Consider the following 24273-nt stretch of genomic DNA (forward strand, 5'->3'; position numbering starts at 1 on the left):
CACCCGCAGCCTTCCGGGAGGAAGCGGCGCCGGCCGCAGCCCCGGCTCTCGCTCGGGCTTCCTCACCTGCGGCGGGGCGCGTGCAGGGCCGGGTGCGGGGCCGGCGAGATCCGGAGGAGGAGTGCAGACTCGGCCGCTCGCGCCGCAGCCCAGCCGCCGGGGAGCGTCTCCGACCCGCGCGGGGCGCCGGCTCCATGGCGACCGGGCTCGGGGAGCCGGTCTACGGACTTTCCGAAGACGAGGTGAGCGGCTCTCTCTTCCCTCCCGGGACTCCCCGGGGAATTCCTGCCCCGCGCCGGCAGGGGATGGGGACCCCGGGGGTGCGCGTTGCCCGCGTCTGCAGGGCTGCCCCCAACACTGGAGCGCCCCGGAGTGGGGTCCCGGGGGGTTTGCTCGGCCCTTCCGCCCGACGCCGGCGCCCCCTCCCCCCAGCCCAGCTCATTGTTTGTAAATAAAGCGGCGCGGCGCCCTTGGAGCCGGGTTCACTGGCCGCGTTCCGCCGTTGGGTGGGAGGAGGCTCGTGCGCCTCTGCCCACGAGTTCCCCCTCCTCTCCCAGCCGCGTCTCCCCGGGCTGTTGGGCAACTTTCCGCCTCTCTCCCCTGCAGCCTGGGAGTCCATGACGTGTGTCACGTCTGGGGGGAGGTGGGGCTGGAGACCCCGGGCCCGGAGGAACCTGAATTGTCCCTCCCTCGAACTTTCATTGTGTCAGCAAGTGGTCTGCTGCGTGTGCGCGCGGCTGGATGGGAGTGGGTGAGCGCGTGGAGCTGTGTGTGTGTGTGTGTGTGTCCTGTCTTGCAGGGTCTAAAGCCTGGAGTGTGGATTTCGGGGTCTTTTTGGTGGGGGGAGGAGGTCTAGGACGGTGGCAGGTGCTCCTGGAAACTTGGCGGAAGCTTGCAGCCCTGCCATTTTTTTTCCTCCCAAGAATCAAAATCTCGCACCTCCGGGACCGGTGGAGAATCGGAAGCTCCATCGATCTCTTTTATTAATAAAGCAAATCAAATAAGCCACGCCCCCCAGGCTGTCGGTTTCACTGGACAGGGCTTTGTTTTTACCCTCACCCTCTCCTCGCGGTTTCCCACTCCTCTTTTTGAAAGGATCCCACCGAATCCCTGCTTAACCCCCTCTCGCCCAGCCACGCTCCGCTCTCATTGGTGTGTGGCTCTGCCAAAAAGGGGGGTGGGAGGCCTGTCGCTGGCGCGGCTTGACAGGCAGGCTGGATGGAGCAGGTAGGAGGGGTTTGCCTTTTGGCCGGTAGGCGCCCAGGTCTGGCGCCCCTTTCGAGAGGTGAATGTACAACCCATGAAGCATTACTCAGCAGGGAGGTATTTCCTATCCTGGTTGTGCATTTCATGAAAAGTTGATGCCTGGAAATTCAAGGATTTCTCTTTCTTCCTCTCCCTTCTTTCTTTTCTGAGGTCCCCTCTTTCTCTGGTGATGGGGGCGGGGTTAATGAAGAGGGTATTATCTGACACATAGCCACGTATGGCTTCTCTCTCACCAGCTTTTGAACTCTGGTACGGAGTGTGTGTATGTGTGCTATGTAAGTGTGTAATGGAATAGGTAATTTAGGGTGGGGAGGGTGTTTGGGGGTGTGACTTTTTTCTCCCTTAACGGTCCAAGGGAAAGCATGCTGTGGTATTTTATCAAAGAATGATCACAATGCAAATAATGTGTGATTTACATTTTGATTATTTTGTCGTGCTGTGCTCGTGCAGTTTCCCCGTTGTGTGTGTGTGTGTGTGTGTGTGTGTGTGTGTGTGTGCAGGTACCTGGGGATGGGTAATAAGTAATATTGTTTCATTCGCTCAGGGGCTTCTCTCTCTGGCTTCTTTCCCCTTTGAATAGCTTTCTCTTTCATTCTGTACTTCTCCATTTAATTAGGGGCAGCAGAGGGCAGGCAGCGAGCTTTTAGAAAGGTGCTGAGATGCAGACATTCCTAAACAAAGAGCTTGAGGTGTTGTGGACGATGGAGACAGCTGAGTTGCATCTTAGGTCTTTTAAAAAATCACATGATTATTTTTAACAGCTCCCTGAAAAAAAATTATAAGTGTTTTTGGGAAATGCAACTGGTTAAATGAATCACATGCATGTCACTGTTGTTTGGCCTTTGTTTACATTGAACCTACCTAGAGTGCATCTTGCCACTTTTGTCTGAATGAGTTCATAAAGACTGGGGATCTTAACTGGTGTCTAGGGGGAAAGTGAAGGATGGACTATAAAGAGGATCTGTGTGTGTGTGTGTGTGTGTGTGTGTGTGTATGCGTATGTAATGTGTATGACTGGGTTCACTCCTGTATGTTGCTGGAGGGGTATAGGGGTATTGGGCGGTATGGGGAACAACAAGGGGGTGATGAAGACATTTTATTGATTAGTGATGGCCATGTTGCTGGTACTGTTTAGTTCCTCACACATTATATTACAAAAGATAAGTCACACCTGTATTTCTTTTTCAGCTTCTACCAGTGAAAAATAAGGCAGGGCTGTTTTGATGATTTCATATTTCTGTGGTGTTTGCTTTTTAAAAATTTTTTTAATTAAAAACTTTTTTTCTTTATTGATTAAGGTATTACATATGTGTCCTTATCCCCCCATTGCCCCCCAACCCCCCTGTGATGTTTGCTTTTTATGGGAGGTGTCAGGCTGTCCGGTTTTTCTTCCGGAAAATCAGGGAATGCCTTCAGAGAATGTTAACAACGAATTGTTGAATTTGCATAGCTTGTTTCATCTCCCTGAATTAACCCATGTAAGGAAACAAGTGGGAGATTTTAACAGGCTCTTAAAGGAGAATGCCAGATAACCAATGGCAGGGTTGATTCCTAAGGCGTGTGAAGTACGGATGCACTTCAGTTCACACACTCGGCGTGCTGCAGAACATCACACACAGAGATACTTTGATTGCTATAGAAAAGAGCCACCTTGTAAACCTCTTAGCAAAGTAGGCATCCATACTAACAGATTTTATATTTTCATTGGAAGTTGATGAAAAGCATTATATATTTGGAGAGCACTTAGTTACATCCCATCTCAGGAAGATTCTAGCTCTGAGTGCTGCTGCTGGTGAGGCATCGCATTAACCCAGAAAACAAGGGATGCCAAGACAGAGGGCATTGTTTCTAGGTCTGCCCAGCTGGTAGAATGAAAGGGATTAAATGTGGGTTCTGCTTGTGTGAGAGCTGTTTATTTTTTGTTGTGCCTTTCTGCCTGACGTTCCTCTGGTGAGGTAGAGTTCATATTCACCCTGATTTAAATCGAATTATTTTAGGTAACCAAATTTGAAATTGCCATCAGATGAAGTATTTTTGGTGTTGGAGAGATTAGCAAGTTAACAATACTTCTTATTCAGGGCCCAGGATCAGATTTGGGTTGAAATCAGAACAGTTTGGACTAGTTTCTGCATCTGGCTTGGCTCCTTGGTGATGTTTTGTTTGGATTTTTGTTTTTATTTATTTTTTTGGCAGTCTGAAGCACATTTTGGCACAGTTGAATCACGACCGTTACTGTTAATCTTCTGAAATCTTTTATTACAACATTTTAGGTATCCTTTATTGAAAAGATTTTTCTAGGGGGTGAAAGTTTGAATGACAGCTTTCTTATTAGATGTGGCATTTGAAAGTTTTTTGGTGGTTAGAACAAGGCAAATGGCGTAGAAATGAAGGCCAGGCTGACCTGGGATGGTTCTTTGCCACTCTCTCTCCTCATTTTTTACAAATAAGGATAGCGGGCTACTGTTTCGTATGCTTTCTCTGCACCAGCACTGTATTGAGCCTTTATGCGTATGCTACCTCATTTAATTCTCATAAGAACCCTGTGAGGTATGCTCTTATTTACAGATGAGGACTGGAGACTCAAAGAGGTTAGGTGATGCATATAAGGACACAGCAAGTAAATCATGGAGTCAGGATTTGAACCTAGTTCTGTTGAGTCCACAGCCCTAGTTTTTAACATGCTCCCTCTCTTCCAAGTATCTTGAAAGGTCATCATGGCTAGATTAGTCAGGATAACATAAGGTAGTGGTAAATGTCAAGGGTTATAAACTGAAGGCTTCTAGACCAGACTTAATCAGGAGCCCGGCTTAGTATGGTCTCCATAGTGTTTTAAAGCTTGGGAATTTTCATGGAACATGGTAAAAGTCTGACTTCACTGGGCCTTCGTTCTCACCTGGCAACAATTAGTGGGTCTGAACTGTGGCCTGTGAGATGTGGCAGCGGTGCTGTGTAGTTGCCACCGCGTCCACTGCTCCCTGTTGTGTTGGGGTCCTCTTTGCTCATGTGCTTATTACAAACACTTTATAACCAACATTTAAGGTTGACCTTTGACATAGATAATCATATTTCCTTTAAGATGCTGTCAATTTTATAGTGCACTATTATCTTATGGACCATTCTGAAAAAATTTGCTGTCAAACTGTGATATACTGTTGATTTTCTGAAGCATCTTTATTTCAGAGATGTTAAAATATGAAAACAAGGATGTTTTAGGATTCATGAGTTACTCTAACTAGAAATGTGGGCTAACCCTGGGCCTTCAGTTTCAATACCCCCAATCAGTCAACACTTTTCAGTCACCTGCTAGTCAGATTTCAGCTTTGCTGTCTGAGAAAATGGCTAGAATAAGGGCAGTGCTCTTAATGGGGCACAGCAGAGAAGAAACGGGGAGCCTGGATGAGTCGTTAACTTATAAAAAGTGGCCGTGTGTGTGTTTTCAACAGATAACTTGAGAAACCCTGCACGCCGTCCTCGCAGCTGTACAAGAAATGGTTGCAAGATTGCTTTCAGAAATTCCAGTTTAGGTATCATTTGGATCTAAAGGTGGATGCTGAAAGGCAGTTTTCTAGTTTTTAAGGTTTTTTTTTGATGCGGTAAGACTTGCCGATTCATTCCAATTCCAGATGCCTGAGTCAGACCTAGCTCTGCTGGTCGGTGTACTCTCCACCTAGTTACAATCCAAGTCGTGATCACTTACTTATATCTGAGAAACAAACCTTATAAGGGCCTAGGTTTTATTGTGACACTTCAAAGCAGGTTTTAAAATTGGCAAATATGTATTGTTTTAAATTCTACTCTCTTTAGATTTTTATGTTCTTTTTTAAAAAATGTATTTTTATTGATTTCAGAGAGGAAGAGAGAGGGAAAGAGGGAGGGAGAGGGAGAGAGGGAGAGAGGGTGAGAGAGAGAGAGAGAGAGAGAAACATACATCATGATGAGAAAACATTGATTGGCTGCCTCCTGCATGCCCCCCGCCCCCTCACTGGGCACGTGCCCTGACCAGGGATCAAACCGTGACCTCCTGGTTCATAGGTTGATGCTCAAACATTGAGCCACATCGGCTGGGCAGATTTTTATTAAAGGATTCTGTGGAATTGTTAGAAATTGGCATTTTAATTTATATCCTGTTCAGTTTTATTAGAATGTTTATTTGAATTATTTTGTTGCTGAAAAGTAGTTCCTTTGAATTAAGGAACAAACATAATATTGTTCAAAGGGGTGAGGACAGTGGCAAAATGGGAATCCTTAGATGACTGCAGTTTCTTGACTACGCAGAGCATAATTTAAAGGGAAGCCACTGGTACTCGGCATCTCATCAGGGCCCCGAGTGCCCACATCACCAGGAAGCTTCTTAGAAAGTTGTTTTTGGATTCTGGAAGCCTCTATATCAGTGATGGCAAACCTATGACAAGCGTGTAAGAGGTGACACACGAACTCATTTTTTTGGTTGATTTTTCTTTGTTAAATGGCATTTAAATATATAAAATAAATATCAAAAAAATAAGTCTTTGTTTTACTATGGTTGCAAATATCAAAAAGAGTTAAGTTAGGGTTTTTCAAAATGCTGACATGCTGAGCTCAAAAGGTTCGCCATCACTGCTCTATATGCTTGATATATAATCAGATAGATAATGCAGAATCTCAAGGAAGAAATGCTTTTCGAATGTGACATCATCACAGCAATACTGTGGAGTTCCTGCTAACTTGTTTTTTGCATTCACTGGGAGAAGAAACTTGATGCTTATTGCTAACTTAATAACCTTTCTGTAATGTTCAGGTATTTAAATAACGTCATAAAAACATGGTAGTAAGTGACTGGTGGAAGAAACTAATTTCTCTTTGATAGACTGAGACCATATTAAAATTTTTATTTTGAGTTAAAAGTTCTGTTTAAAAAGATTTTATTGCTGCCTTTGGATTTTGGGTCCTAGATAAGTGGCAACAGTAAAAGGAGATCCTAATTTAAGAGTTTTTAAGGTGTTTTTTTTGATGCGGGTAGGTCTTTGAATAAGTGTTTTTGTATTATTGATTTATTAATTGGTAATAAAGCAAATTACATATTGATCTCTTGACAATCAGGATTAAAGAGGATTAAAATAATATACAAGTAACTATGTTGATAAGTATTAGGGTGGTAGGATTAATGAAGGGTGTGAGAAGTGTGACCAAATTTTACTTTCTGTTTTTATATTGTTTCTTTTCCAGATCACATATAGACAAATATTTCCTTTTCTGACCATAGGTGGCAATGTTTGTACTGTTTACTGTTTAATGATGTTACGGCTTGGGAATTGCTTGCTGGTGGAATATGGAGATGAGAATATAATTTAGAGATGAGGATAAAGAAACTAGATTTAGAAAATATTTTCCTATAAACTAAAAAAAATCATTTAATAAAACCACCTAAAGTAATATTTCTCACTGTGGGTAACACCAGGAATCATCTGTTTTCCAAGTTTTTCAAGGTTCCCCTTACCAAGGGCTTCTTAAAATTTGGGAGAGGGAGAGGCATTTGGATTTGGGGTAAAAAGCCCCCGCAACATACAAACACACAAAGAAAGTCCTTTGGAACTCTGCCATTCCTTTCTTCTTGGGTGTATGGGGACTTCTAAATGATTCCAGTTCTGCTGTACATACCGTTCCATAATTACTGTCACCGACTTGGAGAAGGAAGTAATAATTATCACCACTCTTGGGTATTTGATTGCTGGAGGCATTCTTGATTCCTCAGGCTAGACAGAACATGGCTCAGGTTCTGGCAGAGAGAAGTGGGGGTAGTGACCTTATTTCATGAATACCTAGGATCTCCTTATAGTTGTAATGTTTTGTTCTGGACCCGAGCGGCCTGAATGCTGACTATTACTGTAATGCTTTAGGTGGCAAAAGCCATATTACATAAATGTGTCTGGGGTAACCAGCTTAAATTGACACTTTAGTCCACTTTTTGTCCCTGACTGCAGAGTCCTGTATTGATTCAGAACTGGCACGTTTAATAGTGAGGATATCAGATTTCCTCGCTGTCATCAACCTCAGTGTTTGGTGACTCCTTGGCAGGCCAGCGTCCTCTGAGAGATTTTTGTACTAGTATTCTTTTTATACTTCCTACTAACCAAGAAAAAAAGAGCCATTCAGAAGGTTGTGTGTGTGTGTGTGTGTGTGTGTGTGTGTGTGTCAAATGCCGTGGCTGTGATGTGAGAGCCACCGGTGAAGATGGGACTTAGAAGAGCTTGTAGGGATGGTGGTCCCATGAAGGAGATGAACAAGTCCAGGAATTGACCCATTGCTGGTTAGGTTGGTATCCCATCCCCCATGGCTTCCCAGGCACCTGAAGTGAAGTTTCTTTTAAATATGTTTTTTAAAACTTGATTTTAGAGAGGAAGGGAGAGGGCGAGAGAGATAGCAACATTGATGAGATAAACATCAACATCGGTTGGCTGCCCCCTGCACATCCCCTATTGGGAATTGAGCCCCAAGCCCAGGCATGTGTCCTGACTGGGAATTGAACTGGCGACCTCCTGGTGTATGGGTCTGTGCTCAACCATTGAGCCACCTAGGCCAGGCTGAAGTGAATCACCTGTCTACCAGGTGGAGACTGTACTCCGTTTACCTCTGTGTGTGATTGGGCAACTCCAGACGAGGGAGCGGACACCGGTGCATAGACAAGGGTCTGTATTGCACCTCCAAGTCTTGGTCTTGCTTTTAGCACAGTTTTCATTATATTTCTCATTTTCAGCTGCATTCAAGGTCTGGCTCTTCTTGATCTCTTTGGGTACAGTTCTGGATCACATTTTGTGATGTCTCTCTAGAAGAGTTTTCGAAGCTGGTCTTTCATTGTGGGGAGCACAAGGGTGAGGTCCTATAGTAGAGAGAGAACCACAGTTGGGAAGAGGGACAGCACATTCACACCTACTGGGAGGCCACACTGCGTGGCCCCAGCTGAACATCTGTTTTAATGTTTGAAAATGCAAAGTGAAAGAGTTATTTTTAGTGATGTATATGATGTAAAGTTTTCTATGTACATTTTGGCAACTATGTTAGATATTACCAACATGAGGACTCTAGTGAAAGACAGCCTTGGCCTTAGGTAGTGTAGAAAGTGAAGATACTCTCCTAATTTTTCCTGTTTAACTGAAGGTGTTTGTGTTGAGTGGGTTTTCTTTCCCTTGTAAGTTTTGTTTTGTTTTTATGCTGGAAATCACTTTGGTCTGTTTTTTCAGAAAATGGAAGCAAACCTCAGCTATGTAGAGAATTACATTACTTAGTAAGCACTCATTATTAAGTATTAATGAAAAAAAGTGTATGTGTGTCCACTAAGTTAAAAGTTCCCCATACTTAGTGATCTCTCAACTACCTTTAGAATCCAAAGATGAGAATCTGTTGAAAATCTTGTGCTTTTTTTTCTATTATTTTGTTTTTAATTTTTTCTTTAAAATATGGTTAATTTAGTTGACATTCAGTATCATTTTCTATTACTTTCAGGTGAACAGCATAAAGGTTAGACATTTAAATAATTTATGGAGTGATCCCCCCCGTAAGTCTAGGACCCACCTGGCCCCATACATACTACAGTGTTATTGACTATTTCCTCTGCTGTATTTTACATCCCTGTGACTTGTGCTTTCCTTTCCTAGTCTTCACTTTTTCTCTCTCAATAAGTGATTTATCGTTGGGTGTCATCATAGGGCTAACTTCATCTTTGGCAGTTTGGTTTGGAAAGGGGAAGAAGGAGTGTAAGGTTTATAGAAAAAGGAAAACAGAATAAATTTGCTTCCCTTTACCCTTTTCCGTTCCTTTTGTGCTTCATGTACTGTCAGTGATAATTGGACACAACCATAAAACCATTAGTAAGTTGGTTTTTGAACTGGCTACATTTCCTCTCTGCTTCTTAATGTCAGAGGATAAGTGTTTGTAGAACTTGAATTAAGTTGTATCTAAAGGGAATTAAATTGTGTGTGTTGATTTTAAGTTCTGAGTGTGTGTGTGCAGATTATTGAGAAATTTGTATGGGCCTTGCTGCCTGTCTTTGGAATAGCTGTGTTAATTTTCAGGGACTGTTATTAGTGAAAGAGAACACTTGAAGCTGTGGGTAGGAGCTTCCTTCTCTCTTTGGGGAAGTGAGGTAGTGAAGAGTATTGTGCAGCCCTGGGGATGCGGGTTGGGTGGGGAGATACTGAAGAATATTTAATAACATGGAGATGTCAGTAATATCATATGCAGAGGGAAATGTAAGTTACAAAACAGTGGGTGCACTGTTTCTATAAAACAGTAGAATCCTTTTGTGGTTAAAAGTGTTTAAAATGACTAGGACTATATCCCAGGATGTTCATGGTAGTTAAATTCTTTGAGAAAAGGGATTACAAGTATTTTTATTATCTTTTTTGTTTACGTTTTCTATATTTCTACCATGAACTCCCCCACTCCCCCTTAAAATAAAAGTTTAAAAGTGAGGTAGAAAGAAACCTCCCAATTGCATATATTTCAAGCTTTGGGTAAAAATTGGAGCAATTGTTGAGTACAAATATTAATAGAGTTTGCTTTGTGCTCTGTGGCTAAGGATGTCAAGGTCATTGCATGGCCACTCTTGCCTTTTAGGAGCTCACCACCAAGGTGGGAAGTGGAGGGACAGGTAAAGCGCTGACTATTTTTCAGAAAAAGTGGCTGCTAAAGTAGATTGGGTTTTTTTTTCACTTGCAGCTTGCAAAAGAAATGTTTCATTTTCTTCACTATGGACACTTAAGATTTGTATTTTCATCCTTCTCTGCTCTACAGTTGCATAAAAGTAATTTAAATCTTCAGTAGTGTTCTGAAATTTTCTTGTGTGTATGCTGAAAATTATGGCCTGTGATTAAACGTAGACCTGTTTCTCTTTTTGTTTTCTTGGTTTTTGTGTTAGAGGTCTTGTTATTGCCTGAAATAAGGATGCACCTTGCAATTGATATGTATGTTTAATGTGATGGTGGGTTCCTTACACCCATACCATTCTCCCCTAGTTTCCCCAGCCCCCCAAAGTTAGTTTACAGTTGATTGGGATCTTAGAATTGTTGCATTTGAATTGGCCAGTATCAATTAGTATATTATAGTGGCCCATATATTGTGGTAGATCATTGATAGCTGTCATGGAGACTATAATCTTATCTGTTTTGTTCAGTTATGACGTGTCTCTTAAGTGCCCACCTGGATAATAAGGACATGTGCCAGCGCACTGATGTAATCAAGGAATCAAGTTCTTTCTTTACTAGCAACAGTCTGGCCCTTTTCAGGGGCCTCATTGGTCTGAGGGTGGCTGCCAGTGACAGTCAGAGCTATGTTCTTTTATTCTCCTTGCGGAGGAAAGAGAACGGCTTCCTTTGGCTTTCTCCTGAGATGAAGGAAATCTCATTCCCACAATCACGGAGGAAATCTTGTGTCTCTTTGGCCCACAGAGGCTTAGATCTGCTCATCCCTCAACCAGCCAGTGAGAAGGAGGAGGTAGAATTGCTTTTCTTGCCTTAATGGTCCACCCGTTGAGTTGGGGTGAAGTCCATGGTGACCCTTCAGTCCACCCTCTGGATAATTCATCCTCTTTCAGATCTATACACTTTCAGAAATGCCCATGGCTTTGTGAAAGCACATGCTTCCTTTCCCCAGGAGGGCAACCGAATGAATATTCATCTAAGCAGTGCAAGGATCTCTGGGTGATATGTTGTCCCTTCTCTTATACCTGAAAGGAGTTTTTTTAAAATGGTATGGAGACTTGGTTATTTCCCTCCACCCCCCCCCCCCCCCAAAAAAAAGAAAACATAAAAATAAAATCCAACCTACAGTGGTGAAGAGGGAACAGGATACTGCAATAAGCTTCCCATTTGGAGAGGGGGTAAAAAAAGAAAACTCAGTGTGGTAGCTGGAACAACAGGAATAGCCGGGATTCCTTGCCTTGGTCAGCCAGTCTGGCAGCATCCGGCTCTGCTGGTTTGTGTCCAGTGTGAGGCTCTCCCTTGGTCCTTGTCCTCTACAGCTGCACGTGGTGGGACAGGCACTGGCAGAGTGCCTCTTGGGCTGCTGCTTGGGGCTTCAGGTGTTCTTCTGGGGGTAAACAGCCATAGGCTGGAGTTAGCTGAGCCGAGTATTTGGCAGTACTGCGCCTATCAAAACAGAATCCGGGTTTGCTTGCTTCCAGTCAATTCCATGGGCGGGTAATGGCAGCCAGTGATCTTATCTAGATGAAATCTCTGGGAATGGGAATTTCTGTCTTAACCACAGGCTCCATACCCTGCTTATCCCCATTGCTGCTGCCTTGAGGCAATTTTAAAATAGCCTGGAATGAAGAGGCACACAGTGTGGGTCTAAGAGACAACAGGGACACTTGAACCCATGCTCCCTTTGCTCTGCCTTTTCAGAATGACCAGCTTCCCCAGACTGGCATTGTGGGCCTTACAGGACCCTTACACCCCCCACCCCTTTCCCCAACTCAGCCATTGCAATTTTACTTGTAGCACTTCTTTTTGTACAAAATTGGTGATGGTTAGGATTCTTGATTGCAAGCAACTATGGCTGATTTTGCCAAATTGAAGTAGAGTGGGATTTATCGAAGGCGTTTTACGCAGCACAGAAGGACCTGGAAAGCTGGAGAGCCAGGCCTGGGTGGCAGACGAGGCAGGCTGGGCACCTAGAATCACAGCAGAGCACCCACAGGAATTACGTGACGAGGGCCCTCGGGACTTCCAGACACCAACCCCCTCTGACATGATCCCCATCTGGATGCTGCAGCAGTATCAGCTCTCCTCTCCTACCTGTGGGGGCCCTCAGCCCCTCTCGGGCACAGTGACTCAATAGAAGGACTCATAGACGGAGACATTGTGTGCACAGTTTTGTTTTATTACAGTGAAAGGAAAACTAAGTCACCAAAGGGAATATGAATTTGGAGACAACCAGGCTCGAGCTTCTCCCAGAGGCATCACACAATGCACTGCACTCCTAGCAGTAGTTGCGAAGACATGGATGAAATGTTGTCCATGGGGATTCTCATGAGAGACTCAGTCCTCAAGGCTTTTATTGGAGACTAGAGGCCTGGTGCATGAAATTCGTGCATGGGTAGGGTCCCTAGGCCTGGCCAGCGATCAGGGCCAATCGGGGCCTTCTGGCTACTGGCTGGGGCCTTCCTTCCCTGGCTGCCAGCTGCCGGCCGGGGCCTGCCTTCATTCCGCACACGTTATAGTGAGCTATTGAACTCCCGGTCTCCCAGTCGAACTCCCGAGGGACACTTTGCATATTAGCCTTTTATATATATAGACCAGGGGATCAGTGGACCTCTGCGCCGCCACAGCCAGGCCTTACCTGCCAGCTCATCGGACTCTAACCCACCGTCCGCTTAGATCCCACACAGTGCATGAAGTAGTGCGCGAAGTGGCAGGCAGCCAGGGAGGAGCCTGAGCCCGGGCTGGGTGCTGTGCCCGCTCATCCTGGCCCGCTCCACCTGCCGCTCCCTGCTGCCACCGCTCCCTGCCACTGCCACTAGGGTGCGCAGGGGGAGTGTCCACTGGAGAGGCACGTGCTGGTGCTGCCGCAGCAGTGCTTGCCAGCTGTCACCCTGGCATCTGGCTCCGTCTCTCAGCTGAGCTGGGCTCCCGCTGTGGGAGCGCATTGACCACCAGAGGGCAGCTCCTGCATTGAGTGTCTTCCCCCTGGTGGTCAGTGCACGTCATAGCTACTGGCCGGTTGTCCAGTCAGGTCATCCAGTTGTCCGGTCACTTAGGTTTTTATATATATAGACCAGTGATGGAGAACCTTTTGAGCTGGCGTGTCAGCATTTTGAAAAACCCTAACTTAACTCTGGTGCCGTGTCACATATAGAAATTTTTTGATATATGCAACCATAGTAAAACAAAGATTTATATTTTTGATATTTATTTTATATATTTAAATGCCATTTAACAAAGAAAAATGAACCAAAAAAATGAGTTCGCGTTGTCACCTCTGACACGCGTGTCATAGGTTCGCCATCACCGATATAGATGGTCACAGAAGCACCTTCTGCCTGGTATGTTCTAAAATTCCAGACTCCTAGAAGGAAAGCAGGTGTTCAGCATAAATGAATCCGTGGTTTGCACGCAGTCTAGGCATGTGTGCCATTTAGGGGAGGGAGCTGTTTAAGTTTTCAGAAGCCAGCCAAGAGCCAGCCTTGCATGCAGGCCTTTCTAAGGATAGCAGTCCCTGGCCTGCTATGCAAATACTTGCAGATTCTTTTCTGCACTCTTCCTCTTTCAGTCCCTGGTGGGAAGGAACCTCAGATGGGCCAACCACAATCTTGTGCTCACAGCCCTTGCTGCTGGGGGAGGGGTGTGAGGGGCTTGTTTTCTCTCTGTTTAAACTTTTGGTTTCTGTGGTGGGAGGGTGGGCTCAGCCTCCTATCAAAACGCTCACTATGGGGAATCCCCAAACATAGGACGTGGTTTCTGAAGCTGGGCAGCACAGCATCTCTCTCCCCAAAAGAAAACCCCTCTAAGCATGAATCAGGCCCAACATAAATGTGGAATGAGTGGGTGTAGTGGTGAGTCTGGGTGGTGTGTGTTTTGAACATTTGCCATCCCTGCATCAGGGAGAGACTATGACATGTGTTTGCAAATTTCGTGTCCTGGTTCAGGGGGCATAGTGCACCCCAGGCCCTGTAGAGGTGTAGGTGCTCTCCAGGAACCCACAGTGTAATGGGATACAGCAGTTCAGCTGAGGTGTTGCCAGCGACTCCAGTGTTGGGGATAGAATATTCCAGACAGGAATAGCAAACTCAAAGGCCCCGAGATAGGGACAAGATTGAGGAGCAGAGAAAACCAGCTTGGCTAGAGTGTGTTGGGTGGAGACAGGGACCAGCAGGCAGCAGGGGCAGAGGGAAAAACAGGACAAAGTGGGAGACGCTGGGGTTTTCTGAGTGCATTAGGAAGCCCTTGGAGGATTTTCAGCACAGGAGTGACAGGATCTGATGTGTGACTTGAAGTGACTCAGTGGAGAAAGGATTGTTGGGGAAGGACAAGAGTGAAAGGAGAGAGACCAGTCAAGAAACCCTAGTTGTAATTGGTTAGGAGGCGATGGGTGACAGGCTGGGATTCAAGGACGGGTGCAGTGGAGTGAATTTGGCGTATATTTGGAGGAATTGCCTGGCATTTGATAGAACAGATAGGAGATGTCCCCTAAGATTTTGGCATGAACATTTAAGTGGGTTGTCAGGGGAAGACTGTGGGAGGGACAAGATTGGGGGGAAATAAAAAAGTCTGTTAGGTTAAGAGTACTGTACCTACTAAGCATCCACGGGGTGGCAGCAGGCAGAGATCCAAGTGTCTGGAACCCAGTGGAGCTGTCAGAGCCAGAGATGGGACATTAGTGTCCTTAGCATATGATTGGCATGTGAGGCCTTGAGACTCGGGAAGATGATGAGGACTAGAGAGAGGGCAAGGGCAGGACCTTGGCCTGCCCTCCTTGGAGGATTGGCTGCTGAGGTAGGCTGTCCTCTGACCTCTAATGAATGTGGTCTCAATAAAAGTGGCAAGGGCGTGGGGCTGCTTGGATGCAGCCAGAGTTGTGGAGGGCAGGTGCTAGGAGGACAGTAAGTGTGTGTGGGCTTGGCAGAGTGGATGCCCTTGGTGATCTGGGCGAAAGTGTGCCAGGAGAGTGGGAATGGGTGTCCTGTGGAGGAGAGGAAAGAAATGTGAGGTCTAGGGGCGACTCTTCAAAGGGATTTTGCTTGGAAAAGGAGCAGAGAAACTTGGCTGCAGCTAAGCAAGGACATGGGTTTTGGAGGAAGTTTTTCTCAAGCTGGGAGATACCTGAGTGTGTGTGTGTGTGTGTGGCAGAGAGGGAGAAATGGATGCTCAGAGTGGGTCTGCTCATGCAGTGAGGTTGGTGCCAATGCCCGGTGACTAGCTCTTAGGTGATTTGAAATCATCTTTTATTGTGTTGGCCTAAGTCAGTGGTCGGCAAACTGCGGCTCCTTGAGTGTGGCTCTTCCACAAAATACCACGTGCGGACGTGCACGTACAGTGCGATTGAAACTTCATGGCCACACTCAAGGGGCCAAAGAGCTGCATGTGGCTCACGAGCCGCAGTTTGCTGACCACTGGCCTAAGTGATCCTCCAGTGGTCTCATGCTAAGAAGATGAGACAAAATGGACTTAATATGGCAACAGCATCCTCCGCCCAGTGAAGACCAAATAACCGTGAGTTTCTCTCTCCAGTGAAAAAGACGGGGAGAATTGAGCCGACATCAGAACATGACTGTGGTGTAGCTGTGTTGAACCCAGGAAACCAGCGGGGTGGCAGCGAGCGCCAGAGGACATGGACCTAGTTTTATGCTTCTATGAGTGAAATAACCAAAACATTTAAGTCGGCACAGAGAGGGCATTTGACAGAATTTTTCCCCTTTTGAGCTGAATGCCAAGCTTGAGAAGGACTGTTCTAATTAGAAGTTGGTAACCATAGCCCACTGTGTGGTGCCATCTGACCTTACTTCTCTCTTTGCCCTCACTGAAACCCTTTTATAGTCTTATATTTCACAGATTCTTTTCAGCAATGTCCGTCTTTGTAGAGTGAGGCTGGTCTTAATCTGCAGAAAGAAAAAAGATTCATAATTGCAGGGAGGGACAGGAATGCCTGATCATGTGCAAGTTTATGGATGGGATGGGGGTGGGTTGGCAAGTCCCAAGTTTCATAATGTTCCTGCTGCTCTGGGGGGAGTGGCCTCTCAGTTTGCCAGTCTTGTGGCAGATGGTCTGGTCTGGGCAGGGGCAGTTTCTTGCCATTTTAAGAATCTGTGGGGTGGAATTGCGGGGGTGGGGGGGGGAGGGCGGCGCAGAAACCCAGTGTAAAACCATCAAAGTAGGCTATGCCCTTTCCTCTATTTTACGGATTTGCCTCTTGGGGCTTGGAGAGGCAGGAGGTCTTTTCACTTAGAGTTTTAGGGAGTAAAAGTCTGTTGGTGTAGACTAGGAAAAAGGAAGGGTCATCTATTGCATGAACAAATTAGGATTTAAAAATAATCCTTTTGACCAACTGATCTGATGAGACCATGGAGGGACCACTCATGGGGCCTGACACTGTGCTAGGGGCGGAGACAGCCTGGCATGCGGTCCTTGCTCTGTGGACGGTCTGAACTGGTGGAGACAGGCACATAAACAACGTGACCTTTTGCGGCCAGTGAAGTGGTAGCAGTAGCTCTGCAGGATGGCGCTATTCAGCGTGGGATGTGAAGATGGATGTAATGGCGGGGTGTCCAGCTTCCAACAATGACCCCTGAGCTGAGTGTTTAGATAAAAAAGTAAGCTAACAGCTAAAACTTGAGCATTTTCCACGTGCTCAGTGTCTCACAAAAACTAACTTACATAATCTCCACAGCAGCCTTTGCAGCGGGCACTTTTCTCTCCATTTTTCAGGTGGGAAAAGCGAGGCACAAAGGTTAAATAATGTGCTTGGGGGTCACAGAGCTAGTAAGTAGCAGAGCCAGGACTTGAACCCAGGCAAACTGGCTCCAGACCCCCATGGGTGGAAAGCACCCAGTGGGTATCTCAGAGGAGTGCTTGCTGAAGGGTGGGCGGGGTAGTGAGGGGATGACCATGGAGGTCAAAGGAGGAAGCAGCTATATGAGAACAGCCTTTTCACGGAACAGGGGCTTTTTCCTCCGAGGCATTTTGAGAAACCTCTTTCAGTCTGTGCTTCTCTAATGCTCCCTGTGCAGCAGGAGAACGGATTTCAGGCAGAGGACCGGAGGAGGCCCCACAGCTGGCCAGGCATAGCTCCTAAGAGTCGGTGGTGGAGGGCAGTGGGAACAAGCAAGGGGAATAAATGCAGGGGGTATTTAGGAGGTGGATGGCATTGGATTTGGCTACTGATTGATTAGGAGAGGAAAAGGGAGGAGTCTAGAATAATCCCCCATGTTTCTTGTTTCAGAGGACTACACGGGTGGGAGAAAACGTGTATTTATTAAATGCCGGGTGCATTGGTTCTAAACTGGTAGACACCCCCTCCCCCCATTTGCCAAAGCCTGGAGATATTTTTGGTTGTCACAACTGGGGAGGTGCTCTTGGCATCTAGGGGATCGGGGCCAGAGATGCTGCTGCTAAACGTCCTGCAGTGCCCAGGACAAGCCCCCATGACAGAGAACTGTGCAGCCCCCAATGCCAGTACTGACGAGGCTGAGAAATCCTGCTCCAGGACATATCAGTTTCACATGGTTATTTAGTTTAATCCACGAACCAATCATGTGAGATTGTAGGTGCTATTTTGCATGTTTTTCAGAGGACCCATTGCTTGGCTAAAGTCACAGAGCTAGTAAGTGCCAGAGTTGGGATTTGAACCCAGGTCTTCGAATATCAAAATCCAGACGTGCCCTTTTCCATTTATTGTATTCCTCACAGTTCTGCAAAAAAGGAGGCATGCTGTACTGTGGGTTCTTTTTCTGTAGTGCTGGCTCCAGACTGGAGGAGGCAGGAAGGAGGGTGGTTATTTATAATCAGCTCTGCATAGGATCGAATTTTCCAATCCTGAAGGGCTTATTACAGCAGGGAGTTCACAGAAATGATCAACATTTAGATGTTGGCTTTTCCCCTGCAAATATAAATATGGGAATACATACCACCTTTTCCTTTAAAAATACTACTGTTAAGATAAAAGGCAAAACGTAGAATTCAAAACACTATTCCCTGTGCATATGAACTGTTTCAGGCTTCTCACAGTAATTTCATTCTGACATAACCCTTTTGGGAGGGACAAGACAAAAGGGGAATTTGGAGGACCATATAGAACCACTCTGGAGTTAGAGGCAGATGAACTATTCTATTAAAAACACCTTGATTTGCTAGACATGAGAAGCTCTTTTGAGAATCTGTTTTAGTTGGTCTAGAACAGTGGTTCTCAACCTTCCTAATGCCCCTACCCTTTAATACAGTTCCTCATGTTGTGGTGACCCCCAATTTCATTGTTACAAATTGATCATAATAAAGCATAGTGATTAATCACAAAACAATATGTAATTATATATGTGTTTTCCGATGGTCTTAGGCGACCCCTGTGAAAGGGTCGTTCGACCCCCAAAGGGGTCGCGACCCACAGGTTGAGAACCGCTGGTCTAGATGATTAGAGGGCTTTTTCTAACTCAGGATAAAGCATGAGGTTTATAATTTGGTCAGCTCTTGTCCACTTTTCATGGTTACTCTCTAGTCCCTGGGCAGATTTGGATGTATATGTAGCAGCCTTCCTGGGTGGCCCATGACATGGGAGTCGTAGGGACAGAGTTCTCACAGTTGAACCCATCATCTTATCATATTATCAGTATTTTCAAGGTGACACAATTTGAGATACAGTTTCCTGATGCTGGTCTGAATGAGGCTGCCCACTGAGGTTGAGATGGGTGCTTTTGTGGGCATGACGTCTCTGTGTTAAAAAGGCTTTGTGTTGGCCCCAAGTCTTATTTGTTTGCTGGCCACACAGGGCTTGGGCTGGTACTTGGGCTTCTGTACTTTCCCCACCAGGTCTGTTGTCCTGAGAGGTGTGGGGACTCCTGAATCCAGGCAGGGCCTCTCTGGGGGGGGACACCTGTTGGCTGCACATTCCAATCTGATGACAGTTCTGCTAGAAAGTAGAAGTTTAGGGAGGGCACCTAGGGCAGTGGTCGGCAAACTGCGGCTCGCGAGCCACATGTGGCTCTTTGGCCCCTTGAGTGTGGCTCTTCCACAAAATACCACGTGAGGGCGCGCATGTACAGTGCGATTGAAACTTCGTGGCCCATGCGCAGAAGTCGGTTTTCGGCCTGGGCGAGTCTGTTTTGAAGAAGTACTGTTGATATTTGGCTCTGTTGACTAATGAGTTTGCCGACCACAAACCTAGGGGATTCCCATCATGGAGTTCGGTAAGCAAACAGCAGGTCTTTCTGTTGGGAGGATTGATGCTTTCCTATGGCCCAGGTCAATACAAAATCTGAGGAAAAATGGGGAGAAAGGAGGACTTAACACTACTGTTTGCTGCTGCCATCTAATCGTAATTGGTTCCTAGCCTGGATTATGCAACACACAACATTGAGCTCAATATGACTTCTTTTCAAATTTCTTGTTTAGATTCACATGTAAAACCCGAAAGCAGTAATAGGAAATTTTGACAGAGAAATTGAAGGGGCGATGTCAATTAAAGGAACACCTCTAAATTTAGTCCAATATTGAAGAAACACCATACACTGACAAACGTTTTATTCACTGTATTAGGGCTAATATTACTCAGTGCTTAACTGATTTGGCTCAGGTTTTTTTTCTTTTCTGCTCCAAGATTTCCCAGTGAGGAATACCTGACTCTAATATTGCTTGCCTTGGAAAGAACAAGTCCTCATGTGTTTTCTTTTCTGCGGTGGGGAGATAGCAGGCAACATAATACACTGTAATGTTTTTTTAAGCTTGAATAAAGTAGAGAGAGAACATCAGTGAGGACTCCACATGTTGCCTTAAATAATTATTACTATAATGTCTCTTAAAATATATCCAAATGTGAAAGGAATAAACATGTTCATGGTGCATATATCACCTTAATTGCACTATAACCAACATGCAAATTGATTGCAAATCTAATTCCCAGCATAATCTAATTCAGAATAACTGTATGATTTTAATGTTAAAACCACATTCATCATCCGAGATCAGGAAGTACTGACTGCTAGGACAGTTCTTCCTTTCCTGACCTACCATGCGCCCGGAAAAAATACTGTTTCCCTTTATTTTCATCACTCAGACTTCTGTTGTGCTCGGTACTGGAGCATGAAGACATCATTGACCTGAAGTTATGGTAGCCGGGGACACAGTAGAGCTACTGTTGCCATCTTGATCATGAATACAAGGGCTGGTGGGAGCTCCAGAATCATGGCGAGTACACAGTGACATAGGTGGCCACATAGATAGATGATCTAGATTCTAGGATGTGCTTCTGTCAATATATTAAGATCGTCATAGCTTGAGGCTTCCCGTGCCAGATGTGGTTCATGCTCTCAAGTCCTACCCAGCAGGGAGGGAATTCCTATGATGGGTGGGGGAGCCTCTTGGAAAGCTGATGTATTTTGCCTTTCAGCTGCCATTCATTACACAGCCATGATGCGCAGCATGTGGGTGACTCTCACCTGGCCCCAGAAGTGTAGCTATGTTGAGATGGTCAGTTAGCTCTCACACATCATGTGCATTTGTTGCTATTTGATTCTGCACAGATTTTGTCCTTGCTTTTAAAGGTAGTTTGGTATGCACATTTCCCTAATAAAATAACACAATTTCGTTTCTCATCTTTCCATTCCTTAGCAACCCCTTTTCATTGTCGTCATCTTCAGATGACCTTGCTGATTTTCAAAGTAGTAAATGTTTTTGTTATATTTTTCTCAAGGCAAACAAAAATCATTTCTTATTGGCTCTGACGTCCCTGGCAAGGTCCAGCTCAGAGTTGAGCTGGCACCTTAGCAACACTCGCTTTTTGCACTAGTTTTCGGTGTAGCTTTGGTATCTTACCTTTAAAAAAGTTCCTTTCTCCTTTTGCTTCTCTTAGCTGGGGATGACAGTAAAATATATATATATTTTAGCAGATGTGCTGGATGTCACCCAACCTAATGAGCAGTGCCTGTCACAGTGGTTTCTAGGGAAGCCTTGCATTTACTGTTAATGGGTAACCCTGGGTCAGTGAATTTCTTGGTAATTTTCCTTTCCTCTGGCAAAATTGCCTTCTTCACCAGGGTACTGTCCATATTAGCCTCATTACCTTACAACAACATCTCATTACAGTGGTCTTAACTGTATGGAACACTCATCTTAATCACCATGGTTGGCTTTGAAGCTGTTTCTAGAAGTTAAATTTATCCCCTGGGAAAGTACACTTGCCCACCATCCGGGGCGTTGGATGTGGTGGTATATGGGCTTCAGTGGCAACTCCTTCAGTGGAGAAGGTCTTAAGAAGGTGTTGAATGATGACTTACTATTGAAATAAGTGTTTAGGGTCACAAGGTGGGTGGAATGGCATGCTAGAGTTCTTAGTGTTATATTAAAAGAGAATCAGTTGCATCCTTTAATATTCACACTGTGTAGAGTTAGTATCAAGAGAGAAACTTAGTAAAATTTTATTCTAACAAAAGTAAAAGGGCAGAAATTACTGGTAGATTTTTAGACAGATATATACATATTTATTTATTTCTCTTCAGTTGCTTGTCTATTTCCTGTTACATATCATATTTTTTGGAGTCTTTTGTAAGTTCTTTTTTGAAGCCCTCATTTTCATAGAGTTATGTGGTTCTGGTTTTTACTTTTGACGTTGATTTCTGGGCACTAGGGAATTAAATAACTGTCTCAGAGAGATTTTCCTCACTGAATGCTGTAGCTTGTTTGGGGATTGGGTTTACTGTTGTGAGGTTTATAGACTTAGATCTACCCCCCTCCCAATATACCCAGAGTATATTTTAGAATTTGTCATCTTTAGATGTTTTTTAATAATCTTATCAATTTAAACATTTTAAAGCTCATTCTTTTACATTGAACTTACATGCATTTTGGCTTTTGCCAAGAAAGAACAACAGGAGAGCAAGTGAGAATTTGGCCTAACAAAATTAGCTACACGGAAGCAAATTGACATGAAGAATTATGTTGCTAGTTTATGATTTTCAAGAAATGTGTAGTCCTTGTTTAAAACAAGCCGGGATAAAAGTCCAAATTCACGTATCATACTTGCAAGGGTTTGAACGCAATTTTGAGAATGTATCTATGCATCTAATGCCTTGGTGACCTCCAGCTTTAAAGAGTGACAATAAAAGGAAGTGATATAGTATCTTAATACCACTGCTTAGCTCTCTGATACCCTTTTGCTATTCTCATTTCAGGGGTTATCAGAAATGATCCAACATGACATTTTCTGGTTAAAGGAATGGCTAGCAGGAGGTGGGGTGAACCACTGCCAGGGCCTGTGGGGCATAGCTGGCTTCCTAGCACACCTGACTAGGGGGCCTGCAAGGGTATGCCTGGCTTCCCTGGTATGCTTGGCATCCCTGGTACATCTGGCTTCCCTGGTACACTTAGCACACCTGGCTAGGGAGGCCTGTGAGGGCACACCTGGCTTACCTGGTGCACCTGTAGTTCCCATGGAATAGGGTCTCTTAGCTAAGAAATGAAAGTCTAAGCTGGGAGGTAAGGGAGTGGCTCTGTGGTGCTTTTGTGGCTGTCACATATATTGTCCTTTCTAACGTATAGTTCGTGTCTCAGTGGAGCTGTTGAGTAGTGGAAGCTGGAGAAAGACATGTCTTACCGTGTTATTCGGATTGGAGATGAGATGAGGTGGGGTAATCCAGGAAGTTGGCACTTCTCAGCCAACCTGGGAATGCAGGGATCCCAGATGGCAGCTGGTGGGGCAGCAGAGGAATGCAGGTGGTCTGGGTCAGGGTGGGAAATTGAGCTTGAGGTGGGGTGGGGTGGGGCAAGGAGGGGGGACTTCCTGAAGGCAAAATGGGGCTGCACTGTTTGGTGATGGGGCTGCAGAATTCTTAAGCACAAAGAACAGAAACATCTCTGCCACCATTCTCAGTCCTCATTTATTAGTCTCAGCAGATAGAAAAATGGCTGTTATTTGCAAAGTGAGGAAAGAGAGGATATAATTCTGATAAGTGGTAAAAGATAAAAGTGAGCAAATTCTCTTAATTAGGGTCTTGTGCTAGGTCTTATGTATTGCCTTAGAATCATTCTTTAAGGAGACCTACAAGGGGGAAATGCCAAAGCTCCCCATTTTTCTATTTCTTCTTCTCTTTTCCCATTACTTGTCGAAGAAAGGTGGAAGCTTAAGCGATGTCAGTGAGGTAGATGGCCATGGACCTGGCCTGGCCTTGAAGTGATGGGAACACACTGTCATTGTTGGACACAGAGCAGGGCCTGAGACCACTGGGTTCTTTAATTCTCCTTTTGAAAAGGACTTGGTTATCTAGGTTGTGGGTTCGATCCTTGGTTGGGGTGTGTTCAGGAGGCAAAAGATATTTTTCACATCCATGTTTCTCCCTCCCTCTTGCTTTTTCTTTCTCTAAAATCAACAAACATATCCTTGGATGAGGATTAAAAAAAGAAATAAAGAAAAGGATGCCCCCCCCATGGCTCCTTGTTAGAAACTTTTCTCTAGAATGGATTATTAGAAAATATGACTGTCTCCCAATGCCCTTCCTCAGCAAGTGTTAACAGCATGATGAGCACAATCGTTAAGCTTTTATTTCCATGACTTTTCAAGTAGCTGAGTGCCAGCGATGTTAGAATTGAAATTGGAGCCATCTCACCAGGAACCAACTTTCAGATATTGAAGTCAGTGTAAATTTAGTAATGTGGGAAACTTATTACTAAAAGTACCCCAGATGCTAATCGTTTTTCTCGTTTGTAAGCTCAGTTTTAGGAGGCAGTCCTAGGGATTCCCCTGAAACAAAGTTTGGCTTCACAGAGGGTAGTGACTGTGAATTTTCCAGATCTTTCTTGTGCATGCTGTGAACGAAACAAGTTTCCCAGAACATGATAGGAAATGTTAATGTTGTAATATGGAGTTAAAATATAGGTAAAAACCCCACTAAAATTTAATGTAAAAATAAGATAAGGGCCCTCAACTCCCAGAATGGCGGAGTGAGGCCCTTTGAAGGTTTACTACATAAAAGTATTGAGAACACTGGCCACATCTATCGATACCAACTTTTTCAGAACCCTGGAAGTTTGCTACAGACTTGCAGCAGTCTGAGGAATATTTGTTCAAGAAGCAATGCAATCTCTATAGCAGTGAACCTGTGGTGTTTTAACTTGTGCTGGTCCCATCTCCCTTTGCCCCAACTCCACTGTGGCCTTGAAAGCCAACAGCCAAGCAAATATGGCAGCTGGGAAATTCAGCAGTGTAGTAGCCACTGGACAGGGCAGAACAGAATTGGAGCTTCCCAAAAGGCCCACTCCAAAGAAACATTACTATTTGACCTATCTGGCAGCTTGCTTAAAAGCTCCATTCATAAGGCTGTTTTCATTTGACCTGACT

The 24273-nt window shown here is 45.0% G+C and overlaps 1 protein-coding gene across 2 annotated transcripts in view; it reads left to right on the forward strand.

The window, feature by feature from the left end:
* The first annotated feature begins 32 nt into the window (after positions 1–32).
* Positions 33–24273, forward strand: part of NEDD4L (neural precursor cell expressed, developmentally down-regulated 4-like, E3 ubiquitin protein ligase) — a 293622-nt gene continuing 269381 nt past the window's right edge. Inside the window, exon 1 of one of the 2 annotated variants that reach the window (XM_023752636.1) lies at positions 33–242. In XM_023752636.1, coding sequence (XP_023608404.1) covers positions 195–242 — 48 coding nt within the window. In that variant the 5' untranslated portion in view covers positions 33–194. The remainder of the gene's footprint in view (positions 243–24273) is intronic. The other variant, XM_023752638.1, reaches the window with a different exon arrangement.

The sequence above is a fragment of the Myotis lucifugus genome, unplaced genomic scaffold (genome assembly GCF_000147115.1).
Source record: "Myotis lucifugus unplaced genomic scaffold, Myoluc2.0 scaffold_36, whole genome shotgun sequence".
NCBI classification, from domain to species: Eukaryota; Metazoa; Chordata; class Mammalia; order Chiroptera; family Vespertilionidae; genus Myotis; species Myotis lucifugus.